Source organism: Apis mellifera, linkage group LG8 (assembly GCF_003254395.2).
Source record: "Apis mellifera strain DH4 linkage group LG8, Amel_HAv3.1, whole genome shotgun sequence".
Classification (NCBI taxonomy): domain Eukaryota; kingdom Metazoa; phylum Arthropoda; class Insecta; order Hymenoptera; family Apidae; genus Apis; species Apis mellifera.
This window is the reverse complement of record NC_037645.1, coordinates 12,578,867-12,601,336: the sequence shown is the minus strand read 5'-3', so window position 1 is coordinate 12,601,336 and position 22,470 is coordinate 12,578,867. Positions and strand designations below refer to the sequence as shown.

General features: G+C 37.9%; 2 protein-coding genes across 35 annotated transcripts in view; one reads left to right on the top strand and one right to left on the bottom strand.

The window, feature by feature from the left end:
* Positions 1–3,035: 3,035 nt before the first annotated feature.
* On the bottom strand, positions 3,036–5,045 carry LOC100577071. The gene is made up of 3 exons (XM_026442421.1): positions 4,917–5,045; positions 4,265–4,566; positions 3,036–3,416 (listed from the first exon to the last, which is right to left on the bottom strand). Exons 2-3 carry the CDS (start codon positions 4,470–4,472, stop codon positions 3,124–3,126), a joined length of 501 nt encoding a protein of 166 aa, XP_026298206.1. The 5' UTR covers positions 4,473–4,566; positions 4,917–5,045; the 3' UTR covers positions 3,036–3,123.
* A 3,023-nt stretch (positions 5,046–8,068) lies between these two features.
* Positions 8,069–22,470, top strand: part of LOC409843 (myosin heavy chain, muscle) — a 35,014-nt gene continuing 20,612 nt past the window's right edge. For 6 of the 34 annotated variants that reach the window (XM_016913426.2, XM_016913430.2, XM_016913416.2 and 3 more), the window contains exons 1-11: positions 8,069–8,087; positions 10,362–10,861; positions 12,172–12,315; positions 13,069–13,225; positions 13,315–13,541; positions 13,621–13,684; positions 13,943–14,041; positions 17,311–17,414; positions 18,705–18,842; positions 18,933–19,202; positions 19,727–19,897. In XM_016913426.2, coding sequence (XP_016768915.1) covers positions 10,655–10,861; positions 12,172–12,315; positions 13,069–13,225; positions 13,315–13,541; positions 13,621–13,684; positions 13,943–14,041; positions 17,311–17,414; positions 18,705–18,842; positions 18,933–19,202; positions 19,727–19,897 — 1,581 coding nt within the window. In that variant the 5' untranslated portion in view covers positions 8,069–8,087; positions 10,362–10,654. Of the gene's footprint in view, positions 8,088–10,361; positions 10,862–11,957; positions 12,102–12,171; positions 12,316–13,068; positions 13,226–13,314; positions 13,542–13,620; positions 13,685–13,942; positions 14,042–14,529; positions 14,634–15,568; positions 15,673–17,310; positions 17,415–18,704; positions 18,843–18,932; positions 19,203–19,726; positions 19,898–21,456; positions 21,628–22,470 lie in introns of those variants that run through there. The other 28 variants (XM_006569801.3, XM_016913432.2, XM_006569794.3 and 25 more) reach the window with 10 other exon arrangements.

Here is a 22,470-nt window from a genome sequence, read left to right as displayed (position 1 = left end):
GTGTATTGTTATTTCTGTATTTGTTTTGATTTTACGTTCGAAGCCCCAAAGCGTGAAAACATTTCTTATAACACAGCCTTTCCGGGAAATTGATGATTCGCGTTCGTGTCACGTTCAACACTTTTCGTCGAGCATGTATCTCCCCTCTCCTTCCAATTTGGAATTCGACATCGAAATCGCTCGCGTGTCATTTCGTTGTTGAATCGAGACGGTTAAACACTTACTTCAGGTGTAAGAACTATCTATTTCGTAATATTTATTTAATGATTATTGTTTTATTTTTTATATAATATTTCATTAATATACAATTATTTGTTTGTTCAATTATTTGTTGAATATTATTAGATATAATTAATAATTCTTTCAGGAATAATTTATTCTCCTATTTATTCGTTTAATTGATCATTAGAATTATTATTAATTCGTATTATGAATTTTTAAAATAGGTTAGGTTATTGTATTATTATTTTAATGCGATCATTTTAATCTTGTACAATTTTTATCTTTATTTTAGAGATTGAATTTTTTTTGTGTAGATAAATAATTGACACGAAGATTATTGTAGGCAAGAAAAAAAATTTTCAATACAGAAACCATGATGATATTTTACGTTTTATGAAAGAAAAAGTTTCGTAAATTTATTTAAATTTTTTTATTATAAAGATGTGCGTAATTATTTTTTTTCTTTTTTTATTAAATTATTATTTATTATAATATATATATAATTTTTATGTTATTCATAACTATTATAGTGAAAATATTAAATTGATAGTAGTATTGATATCGAAATATTATATATTTTTTTATCTTGTTAGATATTTATACTAATTTGTAGCTTTTTAGCTCAGAATTTTCAAGTTTAATCTCTTACGTGTTCGTTGCCAGGATCTCGCTCACGTGCTCAGGTGTTATTTGGGTAAGAAAAAGACGATGAATATGATGACCCATAGTTGATATATTTATTAAAATTTCTCGGCGATCGATGACGACGAATTAGTGAATTTTTCATATTGTGTGCGTGTTAGATCGTGGAATTATGTTTTAATCCATCGACAAGGATTGATTCCATTACAATTTGTGACAATATATTTTCCTTACATACTACGGATCAAGAATATTTATATCGATTGTAAGTAGATAGGAATTGTCATATAGTTTTTGATAGGCACTTTTTCGTGTAGCGAGTTGTTTTAAGAAATCAAATTTGAAAATTTCTTTCATAGCTGTTTTAGAACGGTTTTAAAGTCACGATGGTATTGTATTAGACGGAATAATAGAGATTAGCAACGTATCAAGCGATGTCGTCCTTGAAGGGTTAATTTTACTTACGTATTTCGATCGCAGAATGCTAGATGGCGTAACAAACACTCTGATCTTTCCTCAGTTAATAATTTCAGAAAACACGTGACACAAAATTCCATAAAATATCACACGTATTCTATAATGAAAAACAATTTATAAATAAACTCACGAACAAATGATTTATAAAATATGTATATTTGTATATTTTATACATTTGACTCGATTTTTTTCTTTCTTTTCCTATATGAATGATGAATTCTTTTCTTTATAATTTTTATAATTTTTTTTTAATAAGAAAACGCAATTTCGAACAAACGAATCGATATTACATATATTCAAGATACATATATTCCATCCTATAACATTAGCACATAAATAATAGCATAGAAAAATAAAAAAGACAAAAATAATAATTAAAAGATAAAGCAAGAGAATACGAGGAGTGGAAAGATATTTTTGTTATACGATAAAAGATACTTTTGTTATATTATAAATTATAAATTCGTTTATGAGATATACATACATAACGTTTGGATAGAGTAGTTTTAAGCGGAATGTACATATTCGCTACACGTATATTGTCGCTAAGAAACGAAAATAGCTACTGTTAGCCCTAGAACGTTACAGAAAGAGGTGGTTAAGCAAGAATCGAAGTACAAGATGACGAAGGTGGGACAAGAAATGCCAAAACGAAACGAACGAAGGTGGTGGTGTGCCGGAACCTGGAATCAAATTGCTCACTTGCAAACAAGTTTATTACGTAACAATTTTTTTCTTCCAATTTGTATTTGCGCACTTATCAAATAAATCGATGCTAAAGATTCGTGGAGAGAGAGAAAGAAAGAAAGAGAGAGAGTTTAGTTATAGAGTAAGTCCCTCTGTTCGAAGGAATAATTAATTCGATTCGAAGCAAATTGATCGCCGTTTCCTTTCTTCGCGTGTGTTACGCGTGTCCGCATATTTGGCGCTCCAACTTAACGTATCCTCGCATATTTGGCGCCTAACCTACCGTTCTATCACATATTTGGCATCTAACATCGGCCATTGTCACATATTTGGCGCCATAATCCGCGATATCGCCGATTATCTCGATCGTTCGGTGTAACGCTCGAATAAGAATGTAAAATTTTTTCACAGATATATATACTTGAAAATCTTACGCGTTTTCACGATTCTTCAAAATGTTTGTTACATTCTTCGAAATCGTTATAAACGTGTTTTATTACATGAATAAAAAGATAATCTCTGCAAGAATTTTAATAATGTTAATAATTTAATTAAGAAATATAATCTAACATTACGTAAATTTAATATCACGACTTAAAAGAAACGAGAATGCCGAATAAAAAAATAAATATCATTCCGAAATATCTTGGAACGTATTTTAGCGATCAAAGCTGCTTCGCGGACATCTGGAACGATGACGATATTATGATCAATTTCCTGTATTCGATATATATATAATAATAGTATCAATAAATAAAAGGAATCGTATTTTAATTTATTTATTTATTTTTTTTTTTAACACGAAGCGAATACTGACGCGAATGAAATATATATATATATATCTATCTTTAGAAGTAAGCTATTTTATTGCAAGCGATAAATACCGTTTATTAAACTGTTTTCGAGATGAATTTTATGAAAAGAATCGGGCGCCGTGTTAAAAGAGAAAAAAGAAAAAGAAAAAGAAAAATAGAACGGTCGACAAAGGTGAAGAAAGATGTGCCGTATTATTTTCTTCCGAGTGGGGTGGATGTTCTTTTATTTATAAAAAATTATTTCGAAACAGCGCATTGAATAGAGCATTGGCTGTAAGGCCTATCGGAACAAGTGGGTCGGCACTGGTTGGCGTTCATCCTTTTCGTACCAGACGTAATGCAACACCGGTGTTCCTCTTGTCTCGCAGCCAAATTGTTTCCCGTTTATCGCGCGAACAACTTCCATTCTACGATTATGAACCTGCATTCTTTCGCTATTTCGCCTCCCGGCCTGACCTTGCGTCAAATTTCTTGCGATGAAGTCGTTTCTTTTCTTTTCTTTTTTTTTTTTTTTAGATTTATCAACTCGTACAGTTATATAGTGATTTAAATAAAGGAAGAAAAAAAAAATAGCTGTAATAAAAAAAATCGTACAACGAGGTTAATGTATTTTCTTTCGATCGTACGAGAAGCTTCGTTTCTTATTTTCGAGATAAATTTGAATATTCTAACGAGAGAGAGAGAGAGAGAGAGAGAGAGAGAGAGAGAGAGAGAGAGAGAGAGAAAGCAAAGTATTTTGAACTCGAGTCAAAGAGTTCGAGCAACGACTTCTCGTTTCGAAAAAATCGATAGATCGATTGATCCATACACGTGGTTGGGATACGCATGGTTGAAAAGAAAAAAAAGAAAAAAAAGCGAAGAACGAAAGATTTTCAAACGAGCGAATAGGAAAGAAGAAAGGAACGAGAGAGAGAGAGAGAGAGAGAGATCGGGAAGACAACGGAAATATAGAAATACTCGATCATCGTTACGACGATGTTGTGCGTAATTTTGGGAACGAGCCAATTTCGAGTTGAGAAAGATGAGTCAAACCTCAAGGCTCCGTTCACTCGTGGTTTTACTTCGTTCGGTCGACGTTGGCCCGGTTTATCTCTGGCCAATCCCGAAATAATCCCTAGATTCGGCCTCTCCCGCTCTCTCTCGCTCTGCCCGTCTTCCAACTAAAAAACCTCGCCGCCTCTTTCTTCGCCGTCTCGTTCCACGCCGTTTGTCGCTCGCATTCGCGCACGACCGACTTTAACGCGATACCGCATACCACGATCCAGGAATCGCATTCTCTTCCCTTCTCTCTCTTTCCCTCTTTCTCCCTCTCTCTCCCTCTCGTTTTACTCCAAGCTGTTCGCCTCGAGTCGAAGCACCGTTCTCGATTCGGTTCATCGTCGACAATTTCGCGGTGTAGAAATAATTTGTTTCTCACTCACCTCGATGGACGATTACCTTAAAACAGAGGATTATAGGATCTTTCTCTCTCCCTTCGCACCGTGGTTCGTGGCTCGATAACAAAATTCCTTGCGAGTCGATGCGCGGGGATCGTCTTCCTCGTGGGCCGATCAAGCCACGACGGAGCCCGATATAGTTGTCGTATCTCGTTGTCGGCCGCGCCACTGGCCGGACCACTCCCCCCACCATTTTCTCTCCGCCGTTCCGCGCCGTGCCGACTAATTGACTAAACTGACCAACTTCACGCACCTTCTCCTCCCTTCTTTCAGCACCATATATTAATCTGAATCGAACGAAACAAAGAAATATGATGAATAATTTTCGTATGTAGATCGAGAGAATCGATTCCTGTCGGTCCCATTTCGGGTCGAAAGAAATTCAGACTGATGTTTATATTTATATTTTATAATTAACGAGGACGAGGACAAATATCATAGATATTTTTCGAGAATGTGCGCGAAAAATAAAGAGAAGCAAGCAACGAACGATCGTTCTCGATAATATTCTGCTTATTCTTTGTATAAGATCGCTTGCATGATCGTTTCACGTTGAGGCTTATCAGTCACTGTTTTTATAAATAATATAAATATATTATAGGTGTTAGGTGTACGACCTATGATGATTTTTTTTTACCTGATCCTTTTCAAAAAAGAAAAAAAGGTGATGCTTAATGAAGGTTCGAGACAAATTTGAAGAGAAATTTCGGGTATAATAAACCCGTTATTGAGAGTGGGCGATTCGCATCGATTTTTCGACGACCTCTTATATTTCGTTCCGTTTCGCGCGATATGCACGCGCGTTGTTTTAAAAGTCTTGCAATAAACATCGGTATGGCATCCGCCCGCGTCACAATCTTAATTTACCAAGCGTGTTGCGCAACCGATCTATTTCCGTACATTTCGAATTCCGATACTGTCTATACGTATCCGAATAGTATACTTCCTAATTGATCCGAAACAATGGTGGATCGTACGCGGATTGATCCGTGTGAATCCTACGTGACGATTTCAAAATAAATGCTCGACAGTCGATGACTGGGATCTCCACGAGTCGCCACGATTCGATATTCGATGAATAAGAATTATCATTCTTCTTTCGATTACTCGAACGATTTATTAGAAATTAATTTAGATTTGATAGAAATTTTTTGAAATAGTTTCTTTTTTACCGTTGTTTATTTCGATAAAGAGAATATCTTGTTATTTCCTTGATCGATTTTGTTACTGTAATTTTAATAAAAGAAATAAGAATGCAATGGTTGATCAAAAGTATTCTCGATTCGAAAGGTTGATTGGAAAAAACGTAGGTAGCGTGCTTATTTTTCGTTCATCCTTGAAACCGCGTTTATTATTTTTCCGGCCAACTTTTCCGGTTTCGAGCGAGAAACCATTTCCCTTTATAGCATATCGGGGGGGAAAAAAATAAAATTTGTCCTAGAAACTCTATTTGCATTTCCTACGAACCTACATGTCACAAGAGACGAGTGATTTCAGTGCACGGCGGATATATTAATAGACAGGCAAAGACGGATATTTCTGACTGTTCGCACGTTCCTATATTCGATTGCCATGTCGATCAGAATTATAGGTTCCGTTATATTAATCGCTTCACACGAGTGTAAATATAAATATAAATAATATTTTTAAATTATTTCTCGATTAATCGAGAAACATTATTACTATTATTTCTTCTCGAAACGATTCGAACGATTCGCTTTTAAAGCGTTATCGAATGCATCAACTAGTTACGTCTTAAGGTATTCCTGTAATAATATATATATGTGTGTGTGTGTGTGGCAAGCTTATCTTGGTTAATTTTCAACGTTCGATTCATCGTGCAATAAGAAAAGAAAATAAAATAACTTTTTTCAAAAGCGTAAGAGGCGAGAAAGGTGAAGAAAGGTCGATTACCTTGAAATTTGCATTGGCTCGTAACGATCGTAATTATCGATCGAAAATAAGATCGATCGAGTTTAAATCGTTGGATGGATATACGAACGAAACGATAAACGGCTGATCTATTATTGGATATACTACTACGTCGGTATATCGTGTCGTCAGTGGATCGAACCAGCGGCGATACGCCATCGGAATAATACGAATGAGCTTGAACCGAACGTTCCAGCCTTTTCCAAGATATCTGAATACGCGATCAAATACGTAAACGCTCTTGTATTTTCAACTTTTATCGCAAATAAGCTTTCGACAGACTTTTAATTATTAATCTTCAGTTTTAATCTTCTCGTTTTCACGCATAAATATCGATATTTATTACATTAATATCGAAATATCTATATCTTTAATTTTTATTTTTATAATTAGAAATTATTCTATAATTTATCGTATCTTAACGAGTCGTGATATTTAGTGTCGCATTTTATAAAAAATTCGAATCGATATTTAGGAACGTAGAAATTGTGAAATTGTTGTAATTTATCATTTATGGATACGAAATTGACATCCTGTTGAAAATTGCAAAATTTTAAAAAAAAAATTAAATATATACGAGTGAAAAAGTATTGGAAACGATATATCACGCTAGAATTAGATGGATTAGGAAAATTATAATTTTTTCCCTTTTTTTTCTTCAATTTAATTCTTCTCAAACTCGAACAGTGGAAACAAATGTTATTCGTCGGGGAAGGGGAGAACGAATGAACAGCAGTTTCCATTTACAGATTCTAGGTCGAGCTTCCTCGTGCGCCTGGTAAGATGATTGAGATATTTCTGATTGTAATTTTTTTAAACCGAAAAATTTCAACGATATATCGCGAAATATATCGTTAATTTCAATTATCTTGAAACTCGAGATACAACGAAATATATATAATATTTATTCGTCGACGAATTCGAGTTTCTCGAGTTTGAAATTATTTTACGATATACGCGAAATAACGCGGAGAACACCCGTTATTCCATCGAGTAAAGTTAAACGAACATTTTATCTAAAAATCGATAATGGAGAGAGATAGAGAGAGAGAGAGAGAGAGACAGAGTCAGAGACAGAGAAGGAACATACCGCGCGAAGATTTGAAAAAGACAAATTTTTCCAATCTTTGGCGTACGATTCGTTACGTAATAATCGAAAACATACGCGGGTTACGAGCCCATGTATAACGGGGGCGCAAAAAGACATATACAACGAGGCGCGTGTTTTCTATGATATATAATCTTTCATCTCTCTTTTCTTTAAACGGGATGTAGAAGAGGAGGAAGCGAGAAGGCGAGGCGAATAATAATTTATGGGCGAAATCGGTGTCCGCGCGAGATGTGCGGCTATTATCGAGCACGTGCGTGTTCCACGTGTAGCAGCGGTGATCTTGATGTATATGAAAAACTTGGTAGGTAGGTAGGTAGGATCGGTCGATCGGAAAATTGGGAAGGGAGGGACCGATTTGAAGCGACCGATTGCCGATGTTTATCTCGGGGGAGGGAGGGGGGAGAGAGAGAGAGAGAGAGAGAGAGAGAGAGAAGGAGCGGAGGAAGGATCGAAAAGAAGGAAGAGGAGTCGAAAAAAATGGACATGGGAGAAAACGAGCCCGTTGAAAGTGGTCGGCTGTCTTCTTTCCACGTCTATTTTCATCTCACTCGGCCGATCGAGGCGGTTGTAGCTTTCCGTGGCCACCCCTTGTCACACTTTTGGTATCATCTCCACCTAAAAAGGTAGATTGGCCCAGGAACTAACGTGCTCTCTTATTGGCCGAAATGACGGGCCAATCGTCGAGCTCGTTATATTCTAGGATCACGTTGCACGCGCTTATATTGGGAGCCCCCGCTCGTTTCCCCGACAGAACGGCTCTCTAACGTAAGTGCACAACGTCGGTGTTCATTCGATCGTTAGCTTTTTTTTCTCTTTTTTTTTCTCTCTCTTTTTCTCTCTCTTTCTCTCCTCTTTTCTTGCCTTTTCTTTCTTTTTTTTTTCTTTTCTTTTCTCTTCTCTTTTCTTCTCTTCTCTTCTCTTCTCTTCTCTTCTTGTTCTTTTCTTTCCTTTTTTTTTTCTTTTTTTTTCATCTCGATTACGCGTACGATACGAGAGAAGATCGAACGCATCTCGACGAGACGACGCGTTTCGCGAACGATCACGGCAATTTGGAGAAAGAAAAATCAAAAAGGGAGACGTAGAATAGAAGAAGAGGAAGAGGAAGAGGAAGAAGAAAAGTTTGAAATTTTTATTTATCGAAGAGAGAAAGGAAAATAAATAAATGAATAAATAAATAAATAAATAAATAAATAAATAAATAGAGAAAAGAGAATAAATCGTGATGGTGAGAGAAGAGCCTAGTCCGATTCGCGGTGTGTAGTGATATCTTCGGTATTGTCTCCGGTATTGAAAAAAATCGTCAATTTTTTCCAAAGGATATTTAGGTGTTAGGTAAAAAAAAAAAAAAAAAAAAAAAAGAAAAAAAAAAGAAAAAAGAAAAACGACAAGTGCGAGAGATTCATCGTTCGAAAAAACTCTTCCTCTCGAGAAAAGAGAGAAAGAGAGACAATCGTGAGGATACACAGTTGAGATTTGATCAGTGATTTTTTTCGAGCTTATGCCTCGAACGTGTGAATGACATTGGTTCTCGAGGTGGAATTCACTCCTTATTCTATTACTAAGGATATCTATATCGACTCGACGCGAAAGAGAGAGAGGGATAAAATACTTTGTGCGCGACCATCCTTCTTTCCTTTTCTGGTGAACAGTGATTTTTTTTTTTTTTTCTTTCTTCCCAATTTCCTTCTTCGCGACAATAATCATCTCGATTATTCTCTACGATATTTTTCCTTCCTCGTGCCCCGAATTACTCGTATCCATCGATCGGTTTATCGATTTTTACACGTGAAAAACGCGTGCAATATAAACGTGTACATAGAAGTGGAATCGCTCGAACGAGGGAGGGGAGGGGAAGGGAGGAGGATGCAGTTTGAAACGGCCGCCTCTTCGTGCGATTGGTGATCAACATCCGGAGGGAATAGTGCGTTGTGCTCCCCAAAAACAAAACCCTCTCCCGTTTTTCCCGGGATAATAAAAGAATAATCGACATCGAATCCGTGTTACGTAAAATAAAAAGTGTCACGTGTTGTTGCTACAAGTTTTTACAAGTTTTCGTCGTTTGGGATAAGGATTCGATAAATCTCAAGATTTTGTTCTCGTTTTTTACGCCGCGCTCGGAACGCTTTTTCTTTTTTTTTCTTTTTCTTTTTCCTTCCTTCCCTCTTCTCCCCCTTAAGATTTTATTTTTTTTCTTTCTTTCCTTTTCGAGCGAACTCGAACAAGGAACGACGAGTCGAAGGAAGGAAAAGTGCGTGAAAGTACGTAGATGAAATTGTGATCGACGTCGAATCGGGAGAATCGAGAACGAGATAAACGTGCAGTGCTCCGCGCCATCTTGATTCCGTTGTGCCGCCCCGTTCCAGAACCGTGTTTCTTTTTTTGGACCGGACGAAACGAACCGCTGGTGTACCGTTTCAACTCGATCAATTCGATCGTTTTTTTAATCGAATCTCTTTCGAAAACGAGAAACAACCACTCGCGTCGCGTATTTATTTTTCCAATGTTTCCATATTTATAACGCGTCATTTTATCGTTTTCGACTCGTACAATCGCGGATATTCTTCTTTCGCATAAATTCGAAAATTCATAATTGCAAATAAATATTATTCGAATATTTTTTTCTTATTCTCTTTTCTTCTTCTTCTTCTTCTTCCGTTGCACAACGAATTTTATTGCACGACTTCCGGTTGGCCATCGAAGAGTAACACAGTTACGCAACACGTATATTCAATCTCTCTCTCTCTCTTTGTGTTTTACATAATAAAATAATCTGATAATACCAGCACTATAATAATAATAATAATAATTTCGAAAAGATTCGATAGATATTTCCCTCTCTTCTAAATTCTTGATTACAAAAAAATAAAAAAGTAACGAATTTACCGGACGGAGAAAGAATAGATAAGGAATAGAATTACGAAGGACGGTTACCGTGGTAACGATAGTCTAGATATATATATATATATAGGGGGGGGAGGTGTGGAAGTGGGTTGGTCGGCGTGGAAGCGGCCTAATAATAACCGATTGTTTGTAAAATAGGGCCGCGCAGAACGTGCCGCCAGAAGTAGTCCGTCCGCCGCCGAATTCTCCGAGGAACGAGGATAAGAGCGAAGGAACGAAGTGACAAGCAAGTTTCTTCCCACCCTGTGTGCGCGTGCGAGTGCGATACGTGGGAAAACAACGACGTAAGAGAAGGCACGTAAGACCTTCCGAGAGGAGCGAGAGAGGGAGAGAGACGGATATTGGAGGAGAGAAGGAAAGAGAGGGACAGAGACAGAGGAAGAGAAGGAAACAAATCCATAGATCCCGCTGAGTGGAAATAAGAATCGAAGATGCCGAAGCCGAAGCCGCAAGAAGGAGAGGATCCCGATCCAACCCCCTATCTCTTCGTCTCCCTTGAGCAGAAGAGAATCGATCAGACGAAACCTTACGACGCGAAAAAGGCATGCTGGGTACCGGACGAGAAAGAGGGCTACGTTCTTGGCGAGATCAAGGCGACCAAGGGTGATGTCGTTTCCGTTGGCTTACCTGGCGGCGAGGTAATTTTATAATTTTTTCTTTATCCAATACTTTTTATTTTCGCCGCGTTTAAAACCGGATCGATAGATTTTTTTTAAATACTCGACGAGGTCATCGTTTCTCTCCAATTATCGCGCAACGAAAAAAATAATTTATAATCTTTTATCTTTCGTATTCCGAATACACAGAATTTGCATTCATTCCCGCCGCGTTTAAAACTCGATCGATATTTCTTCGAAATCGAATCGAATTCTCTAAAAAAAAAAAAAAAAGAAAATACAAGAGAGAAGATCCGTGGTATCGAACGGTCGAGATTCTATTTTCGGAGAGGAGCGTAAAAAGCGTTCGCAGTATTGAAGTCGATTCGCTTCTCTCTTCTCAACCATATATCTATATATATATACCTATATATCATAAATGTTTGAAACGAGATATATAATAATAATATTAATAATAATATTCGATAATCGTCGAGAGATAGAATTTGGTGGGAATTGTAATAGAATTAGCGGAAGTTCGGAGGCGCGGATAAAAATAGCGAGCGAGTACGTCTGTTTTCGGTTTTTTCTCGGTATTGTGTCGGTGATTTGGGTAGGAGCGGTTATTTTTGCCCGGCGCGGGACACCGCGGTGATGCGTGCGCCCGGTGTACGAACGAAATACCACCACCACGGCGCTGTGCGCGTTTCAATTACATAATGGTTCAGCAAACCCTGCGCCTTCTCTTCTCCCCCGTCGACCGATGCCGAAATGCTATTGTTAGCATGCTCGCCACCATTGGTAATAATAAATTGAAACGTCAGTTCGCGAAACGCGGGTCGATATATTTTTGGAGCGTCGGAACCGAAACGAGAAGACGAGACCAGATAGAACGAACGGATGTAGGAAACGGATATATATACATATACGTTAATATCGTTTCTCGATTCGATCGCTCCTTGTAATTGTAATTTATTCGGTTAAAATTTTGAATTTTTTTTTCTTTACTCGACGAATAATTATTAAAATAATAATAATAATAAAATAACGAAGAGAAAAATTAGTGGAGAAATTTCGTAGGAAAAAAAAAAATAAGAGAAATTAGAACGAAATTTGTAAAGAAAGAATGCCCGTGCAGACGAAACAATTCCGCAAGGAGCAATTGGCCCAAGTGAATCCGCCGAAATACGAAAAAACGGAGGATATGGCCGATTTGACGTTCCTGAACGAGGCATCCGTGTTGCACAACTTGAAACAACGTTACTACAGCAATTTGATCTACGTAAGTTGCATTTTATTCTACCTGTACTAATCCCTTTTTTTCTCTCTCTCTTTTCCATGGGGGAAAATAGACCAAGGACTTCAAAAAGGACCAATTGCAACAAGTAAACCCACCGAAATATGAGAAATGCGAGGATATGTCGAATTTAACTTATCTCAACGATGCTTCGGTCCTGCACAATTTGAAGCAACGTTACTACGCCAAACTTATTTACGTAAGATTGTTTCATCCCGGCAAAAAGAAAAAGAAAACGTTTCCCCGTTTCTTTTTTCTTTCGTGTTTCATCGAAGCCTTTCCACTGTAAATCGAGACGAATCCGTGGATCGGCTGTGCACGAACGAAAACGTTGGACAAAGACACCGCATTGACGTGTCACCACGTTTTTCTTCTTCTTTCAATAAAATCCATTCCTGAGAATTGCATGTCCTTTCGAGAAACTTCGATTCTCGTTTAAGCAAAATTTTTGCGTCGTTTTACAAAACACGTACACGTGTGACGACGCATCTTTCTTTTTCTCTCTCCTTTCCTTTTCTTTTTCTCGAAAAAATTGGAAACAATCGCCTTCGTCCGATTATCCTCTTTACGATCGTTTTCTCATCGTTCCAAAACAAGAAGGAACGAGTTTGATGGAGTTTTGAAATTCTCGTATCAGGACACGAGATATTTCTTTTTTTCTCCCCCCCTTTACTAATGCCCAGTATCATCGAAAAATCGATGACGATGATGATGAAAAACCGAGGCATCTCGAAACGACGATTTCCATTCTACTCTTCTCTTTTTCCCTTTGCGAATTAAAGAACTAAAAAGAAATAAAAAGAAAGAAGAGATGGAAAAAAATCTCAAACATCGACGAACGATGAATAGAAATCGTCTATAACTTAATTAGTGAATTAATAAACGTTTTGTGTTTTTTTTTTTTCACAAAGTTTTCCCTTTTCACAACTTGTTCGATCTCGTAAATTTTCAGACCTACTCTGGCCTCTTCTGTGTAGCTATTAACCCCTACAAAAGATTCCCCGTATACACCCAAAGATGCGCGAAACTTTATCGAGGCAAAAGGCGTAACGAGGTGCCGCCTCACATTTTCGCCATTTCCGACGGAGCCTACGTCAACATGCTTACCAGTAAGACACGCGTGTATAGTTTGTTTTCGCGCGAAACGGAAGAATGTTGGATCGATATCTCCCTCCCCCTCTTCTTCTCCCGTTTACAGACAGCGAGAATCAGTCCATGTTGATCACCGGTGAGTCGGGAGCCGGGAAGACCGAGAACACGAAGAAGGTAATCGCGTACTTCGCCACCGTCGGCGCCTCGACCAAGAAAGCGGACGATCCAACCCAAAAGAAAGGCTCTCTGGAGGATCAGGTCGTTCAAACAAATCCTGTACTGGAGGCGTTCGGCAACGCCAAGACCGTCCGTAACGACAACTCTTCGCGTTTCGTAAGAATTCTATTCCCCCTTCTATTTATACATTATTCCCTCGCATATACGAAATACTCGACTCGATTGAAATCAACAGGGTAAATTCATCCGTATCCACTTTGGACCGTCTGGAAAATTGGCCGGTGCCGATATCGAGACATGTAAGTTTTTATTAATCCACGTATTTATTTATTTTTCTTTCTTTCTCTCTCTGTCTCTGTAACACGCGGACGGAGACGTAGTTGGCTTCGATCCATTATTCGTATTCGTATTCGTAAACGTCGATCAAACGTTTGATCTTGCCTCTGTTTGCGAAACGATTGCGTCATCATTCGAAAGAATTTCGAAAGAAACGTCGTCGTTTATAATTTATATATATAGTATATTTGTACATTTTTCTTAATTATCGATCGTTACAGATCTGCTGGAGAAGGCTCGTGTCATCTCGCAACAGGCTCTGGAACGCTCTTATCACATTTTCTACCAAATGATGTCGGGCTCGGTTCCTGGATTAAAGGGTAAGACTTTTCGATTTCGATAATTTCGAGAGATCGTGATATATATACATATTCGAGATGATATATTCGTTTTAATCCAGATTGTTTTTTTTTTTTTTTCATTTTTCGAAAGCAGCGATTTTATCTGGCGTAATATTCTCTTTCTACTTTAGGAAGGTAACTTCGGATCAGAGAGAGAGAATAGTCGAGGAAATGAAACGAAAATTCGAATAATAATCGAGAGATTTCACTACTTCGAAAGTATATATATATATATATTTCGTTCACAGGAGAAAAAAAAAAATAGAATCGTTTCCATTTAATCTTCCTCCTACTCTCGCTTTCCAATCAAGGAAAAAGGTTTAATTAAAAGAACGCGCGATGATATTCGATGATTCGACTCTCGTTACGAGAACAAGGGGCAAACACGACGACACGCATTTACCCATTTTTCCAGTCGGATGATTTCTTGATGATATTTTGTTTGATCCTCGGTTCCATGTATGTAGAAATGTGCTGCCTCACGAACGACATCCACGACTACGTGTTCGTCTCTCAGGGCAAGACAACGATACCAAATGTTGACGACGGCGAGGAGTGTACTTTGACAGACGTAAGAACCCGACGATCATGCCATCTACGGGACTACGCATCGCTCACTTTGAACCTTTCTCTTTCTCTCTCTCTCTCTCTCTCTTTGTCGCCTTCTTTCTTCCCCCTCCCTCTTCCCCTTGCCCCCTCTTATTCTCGCTATACGACAACAACACCATCTACACCACTCCGCCTGAAATTATTCTTTTACAGCTTCTCTCATTCTCTTGTTTGTTATTTTTCTTTATTTCGATTTAGATAGCACTCCTCTCCTCGTAGGATCGTTTGTTGTTTCGCAGGAAATACGAAGGTCGGAAAAATACGAATATGTACGCACGAAATTTTCGTGGAGAAAAATTTTCATTACGATCTTCGTATCTTTCTCGACGTGGCAACGATCCCTCATTAATTACGTTAATCAACGTCCTTTTAAAGCACAGGACTTTTTCTCTATTGTACGTATAAGTAGTTCCCCCCAGCAGGAAAGTCGGTGAGGAGGCGCTAAAAGAGAGGAGAACGGTATCTCAAAGAGCTGTATACCGTATGCTGCGTATTTTATTCCTGTCTTCTAATTACCTTTACTTAATGAAAATTAATATTGGAATCAAATTGTTCTAAATTGTCGGACGGCAAGAAAAAAAAAGAGAAAATTATTAAATTATTAAAATTAAGATGTTTTTATCCAAGAGGGAAGACAATTTAGAACAAGAAAGAACAACGTCTATAGGGCAACGTTGTGCGCGACACGCATTAACAAATTCAACGAATTTGTTCTTGGAAGGACAAAACCGTCCTCTCTTTCGACGGTTACGTATGAAATTAGATACAACCTCGTAGATACAACCCTCGTAGATAAGTAGATAGATCCAAAGGAAAGCCACCAGGAAACATGGCACCCTCGCCTAGTAGTTGTAATACCTGCATGTTTTTTTTCTCTCTTTCTTGGTCACGGTATAGAAATGTTGCTGTTGTCCAACAACATCCATGACTACTACTTTGTGTCGCAAGGCAAGACGACTATCCCTGGCCTCGATGATGGCGAGGAACTTTTAATCACCGATGTAAGTGCTTCCTTTTGACCGGTCAAGCACTCTTTCTCTTCTCTCTCTCTCTTTCCAGCGATATTCGAGATCGAGGACGAGTTCGCTTTTTTTCCTCGAGGAAGAAAAGAAAAAGATTATTTTTCAGATCATCATTTTTTCGAACAATTTTCGTCTCGAATAACGTTGATATATTAATATTAATAAATTCCTTAGCTGGCAATCTCTATCTTTTTCTACAGAAGCGAAAACGACACTTCCAAGCAGCTTCGTGTTCTTGTCTTTGATTTTTTGAATAATATTTTTGCCGATACATACGTATGTGCTGAGATTTGTTTACCATTGTTTGTATTCTTTCTCTCTATCTCTCTTTCTCTTTCTCTTTTTCTCCTTTATTATTTCAGCTCATCGACGCTCATCATCACTTCTTTATTAAAATATAACCAACTCGTATTCTGTTTAACAGCATATACACACAGATACACACAACATACAGTATACAAGTTAAAATAATTAGCGGTGCAAGAACAGCGGCACAACAAGGCGGATACAACAATATATACCATCTACCATGTTTTGTTGGCTTCTCATTTTCTTATTCTCTACTATTTTCCTGTTACTGTTCTTTCTTTCTTTCTCTCTCTCTTTCTTCCTTCCTTTCTCTTTAGCCTTTATACTTTAGTTTTATACTCTTTTTACTCTCTCTTCTTTCTTCTCTCTCTCTCTCTCTCTATTGCTCTTCTTCTTTCAGCTTCTTCTGTCGCAAATCATTTGGCACGTGTCTATCCACTCTTTCTCTTTTTCTCTCACACTCGGCCCGCGATCGCTCTCACCTTGGGATCCTCGAGAAATATCTTTATTGGCATGGTATATATATTTAACGTGGCGGAAAAAAAGAGGCGCAAAAAACAGATGGAGAGCGAGCGCGAGTCGTGTGTGTATAAACACAAGTGACCGTGAACGATACCAACGCTCGATACAAAAGCAGACAGCTTGAAAACGTGAACGAAATAATGCAGAATTAACCTTGCTGAGCAACCGGATCGGGGACTATTGGTACATTAGCCAGGGTAAGACCAGAATTCCGGGAGTCAACGACGCCGCGGACATGGAAGAAACGGACGTAAGTCCAACCCCAGGGTGTGCAAAAAAATCTCGACCAACTTTTCACGTCGCTTTCCACCTCTTCCCCCTCCTTCTCCTTCTTCCTTTTTCTCCTTCTCCTCGAGAATCGAAGGCGGGCGATGGAAAAAGTTGGGCCGAGGTTTTCGTCACCCCCTCGCGCCCCGCCTGCGAAAGCTTGCCGCCGCCGCAATCGGGGTGCGGGGAGATTGGGGGAGGAAAGGAATCGGAAGGATTGGATTCGAGATGAGAAAAGATTCGAACGGAACGTTCCCCCCACGGCACCCGCTCCCCGATCAGCTCCGACTCACTTTTTCTCTCTCGCCAGCATTTCTCTCGGCTCGTTTTGCGCACGAAATATTCGTTCGAACGGAACAAGAACGGATCGATCCATACGATCGGTATATGCGTATATAACGATATCGAGTTTTAATCGGAAACTTTTCTTTCTTTCTTTTTTTTTTTTTTTTAAGGAAATCGAAAACGTATCCAAGATGCGATATTTATAATATTTATTTTCTTCGAAATGTTTCGCAGACATGTGTCTCTTGTCCAACAACATATACGATTATGTTAACGTATCTCAAGGAAAAATCACGATCCCCAACGTCGACGATGGCGAGGAATGTGTACTGACGGACGTAAGTCCTAAGAACGATTCAATTTCTCCCTATATATATGTAGATATATTTCTCTCTACTCGTTCCATTTTTATACAATTTTTTCCCCCGTTATTTATATATATATAGATATATATATATATAGATATATTTCCTTTTATCCGTTTCTCCGTAGTAGTGGATAACGTAAATAGTCATTCGAACACGAAAATTAAATCGAGTTTATTTTTCCTATTTTTCCCATTCATGTTTACATATATATATACACGATCAATTTTATACTCATTCGATAATTTTCGACTCAATTATCGAATTTACCCAGATATCCAATTAATAGCAGTAGATTTACTTTTTTTTTCTCTCTTCACACGTTTAGCGAAATTCCACGTGTACATAATGTCTGGATATTACCGTAAGCGGTAATATACTACGCACCGTCCAATTAGAACCCAATTTTCTACCTAATTTTTTCGTAGTTGTTCATGCGAATCCGATTTTATTCCGGTATTCGCTTACGAAACGAAAGGTTCGTTTTCCGGCCTTGAGACGGAGCCGAAATCGAAATGGATGGCGAAAGCGACGATTCGAAATACTCGAACCGATAACGAATCTCGTCGTCGATCCTCTTCTCGCTTCGTTTCGCCTCGAAACGAAAACGGATTCGACTCGCAAACCGAGCGAACGATCATCGTAAGAAACGTTTTTTTTTATCCTTCTTCTTCTTCTTCTTTTTATTCTTCTTCGTTGTCTTCTTTCGTTACTTTTGATTGATTTTTTATTTTTTTCTTTTTTTTTTTGGATAGAAAAGCACAAATTTATAGATAACGATACGAGCTTGCTTTTGCTTTTGCTTTTTCGTTTTCTTCTTCTTCTTCCTTTCTTCTTTTTTCTCTAACATCTAAATCGAAGCTTCAATCGTCGCAAGCTTTCTCGTACAATTTTCAATCGCATCAGCTTCAAAAAAATGTTGCTTATTCGCAATTTTACAAAGAGACTATTATCAAAGTTCTTTTTTTTTTATTATTATTATCATTATTGTTCTTCATACACATATAGTCTCTTTGAAAGATCGGGAAGAATATTCCATCTTCCGGCTTTATATCCTCGTCGTTATCCTTGCGTGCTTCTACTAACCACTACCACGTTATAATTTTAATAAAATACATCGTGTCAGAAGTTTATCAATTTTTCTCTCTTCCTTTCTTTTTTTATCAATCGTAATACAAAAACGAAAAAAAAGAAACTTCTGATACGAGAGTCGAGCGCGTGATTTTTTTTTTAATAGATTTCTTTATTTTCTTCGAACGATAGCAAGCCTTCGACGTGTTGGGTTTCACCCAAGAGGAGAAGAACGACATCTACAAGATCACCGCCGCTGTGATGCACATGGGTGGTATGAAGTTCAAGCAAAGGGGTCGAGAGGAGCAGGCCGAGGCCGATGGCACAGAGGTATTTATTCGCTCTTCTGATTCAAATTAATTTTTCCCCCTCCCGAGATACGAAATCGGGATGCTAATGTTGTTTCTGGAACGGCCGCAGGAAGGTGAACGCGTGGCCAAATTGTTGGGTTGCGACTGTGCCGATCTTTACAAGAACTTGTTGAAACCAAGGATCAAGGTCGGTAACGAGTTCGTCACCCAGGGTCGTAACAAGGATCAGGTCGCTTATTCGGTGGGCGCCATGTCGAAAGCAATGTTCGACAGGTTGTTCAAATGGTTGGTGAAAAAATGTAACGAGACTTTGGACACGAAGCAAAAGAGGCAACACTTCATCGGTGTACTGGATATTGCCGGTTTTGAGATCTTCGATGTAAGTTTCCTCCTCCACCATTCTTCTTTTTCTTCCAATGAAATATCGGACAAAGACGAATTATCGATTATCGTGTTGGCGATTTTATCGAAAATTTATCTATTTTTTTTCTCTCGTAAAATCGCCAACGCGACGATAATAGAACGATAGAAGAAGAAAAATCGTTATCAGTGATGGGCAAAATTTTAAAAGTTACTCTCGTGATAATAATCTCGAGATAATTGTAAAACGGATTACAATAGTTACGAATAAACGTTATTCGTTATTCATTTTAATAAGTAATTTATTCGAAGTAACTTTATTCGAGATTTTTGACTGGTTATATTTTTCGATGCCCAACTCTGAACGTTCGATTTCACGTCAGGAACACATTAACGCGACAAGTAACGCGATTTACAGGGAGTAAAATTAGTCGGGATAAAACGTGGATTAACATTTAAGATTCGTTTAACCGGTTAAAGGAAAGAATTTTTTCCCGAAAGAATTTCATCGCGAGAATGTTTTCTAATCCTCGTTTCATTCAGTATAACGGTTTCGAGCAACTGTGTATCAACTTCACGAACGAGAAACTGCAACAATTCTTCAATCATCACATGTTCGTCCTCGAGCAAGAGGAATATAAGAAAGAGGGTATCGTCTGGCAATTTATCGACTTTGGAATGGACTTGGCTGCCTGTATCGAACTGATCGAGAAGGTAGCCCCTGTGTACAGAAATAATCAAATGTCAATCTTTCCAATCTTTTGGTTACGTTTTTCACCGTAGTTACCGTTTGTCGATAAACTCGTCATCTCGTTAGGAGATGTGTGTGTTTTCCGTAAAATGGTAGATCATCGTTTTTCTCCTTCTTCTCGAATAATGCGTTCCAATTAGAACGTAGAGTACTTTTTCTTTAGATTCTCCAATATGTACATACGTATACATTTTTACTATGTATTTAACTCAATTCCCCGTAAGAATTTTTCTTAGACATCTATTTTTCGTTAGATAATCTTCCGATCCTTTTTTTTTTTCCTTTTTTAAATAGACTTTTTTTTATAATTTCGTCGTATTTCCCCTCCACGTACGTTTGTATGTCTCGTTTATATCTCTAAAAATCTCTTTCCATTTCACGTGTTCTTCCTCCAATCTAATTCTCTCTCGAACAGTGTGCGCATGTCTACACGAATATTCCACCTTTCGTGGTACGCGTTTGCGCGTAGAGCATGATCCTCCATTTTAGAAGATCCAAGCGAAACACTTGGTCACGGCGTTGTCTCGATAGACGCAGGAAGAGGTTAAGAGTATGATCCCGAGAAAGGAGAAAGTGAAAGCGAGGTTAATAACGTTTATTATTATCGTTTATATTTCGATCGAAAATATGACAAAACAGTGGACTTCACGTAGTTATATAAAAACTTGTGGTTGGTGATTATTAATAAGTAGTTGAATTAATCCTCGTTGAAGATCAGACACGATTTCGAACTGTCCATCGAGAAACACGGACGGTGTAAGAAACGGCTTCGTCTGAAAAATGGGACGGGCCGAAAGTGTAGTTGATTTGTTCTCGGTTGGTAGAAAAAGTAAATACTAATACGTTGAACGATTAGTTACAGAAAGTTACGTGAAAAGTAAAGAAAAAGTGTATCGAGTATCATTTGCGTTACACCCGATACACGTTGATAAATTGAAATATTTGCCGCTCGAATAATTCGATTTCAATTTTCGTTCTGAAAAGTATTTTTTTTCTCTTTCTCTCTCTTTCTTTGCGATTTATTTTTACGAATGCAAATATTTGAATTTATCGTACGTTTTTCCACGTTTCTTTTCTTTCTAAATAACAACGATACAAATACTTGTGATCTCGGGAAGTGACGATACCCGATAATACGCCTTTTTGTAAACAGGGTGTTTACAAAAGTACTGTTGCAAATCGAGAAAAAGATCGATCGACGATTAGAATTTGCTCGGTAATATAAAAAAAAAAACGAATTAAGGGAATTTCATCGTCTTTCCCTTTAATTTTTATTTTTTGCGAATAATAGTTGTGAAATTTTGTCTATCGATCGATAATATCTTATCCTCGTGTCGAAAACAAAGAGAACGAAACGACGAAAAGCGAGGATAAGTCGTACTAAGTGTAGTAGCGTAGCGTATCCTCGAAAAGACGAAACGGACGATCGAGGAGAGAGAAAAAAAAAAAAAAAAGAAATTGACAAAGACGTAAATAGACGATATCGATATTCGAAAAGCATGGCTGACTCTTGCTCGAACAGTTCAACAGCTTCGAGCAACTGTGCATCAACTTCACCAATGAGAAGCTTCAACAATTCTTCAATCATCACATGTTCGTCCTCGAACAAGAGGAATATACAAAGGAGGGCATTCACTGGGAATTCATAGACTTTGGCATGGATCTCCTCGCGTGTATCGAATTGATCGAGAAGGTACAAAAAGACGGATGAACCGATCGAATGGCAACGGACCAAATGACGGATCCACCCATTAAAAGATAAAAAAAAAAAAAAAAAAAAAAAGCAAAGAACGAAAAATAAGAGTGCAGCAGCGTAAACGATCCACAGAATGACCGATTGGATCTTTGATAAAACGCAAAACTTAACGCTTATTGAGGCAAATAGTGATCGTCCACTGTTTTCTTGGGTTGATCGCAAACCAAGTTTTTTTTTCTTGTTTTTTTTTCCCCTCATTCCCCATTTTTTTTTTTTTTTGTATTGTTTTCCTTTGTTAAAATCGTGTTGTGATTTCGCGTTTCGCAGTGAGAAGCAAGCAATTTTTCCGTGTCTCGCTTAGGCATATCTCTTACATTCGGTTTCGATCCGCTCAAATCCTGTAACCAAATTTCTCCCCCCGCCCGACGTTTGTCGTCGAGTCTCGTAAATAAATTTAAATATAGATGTGCCGCAATCAAAGGAAAAGGAAATTTTTTTTAATTACCGCGTTCCTCCTGGATATTGCTTTCGTTTGCAAATTTTCCATCATCGCCTTTTGTTCTATCTTTTTTTTTTCTTCTTTTTGTTTTCACATTCAATTGTTTTTGAGTAGTTACGTACACAGTAGTAGTTTCATATTTTTACACTGGGTGGTAAATCGTACAAGCATATACTCCCTTCTCACGCAAGAATAATTTATTTCCACGCTTTTTAAATCGTAAAATTTCTTTCTTTTTTTTTTTTAAATATGCCAACACAAAATTAAGAATTAAATTCGATCTATCGAACACTGTTTACACTTTCTTTGCAGCTTTCATGGATAGCTTTAATAAAATTTGT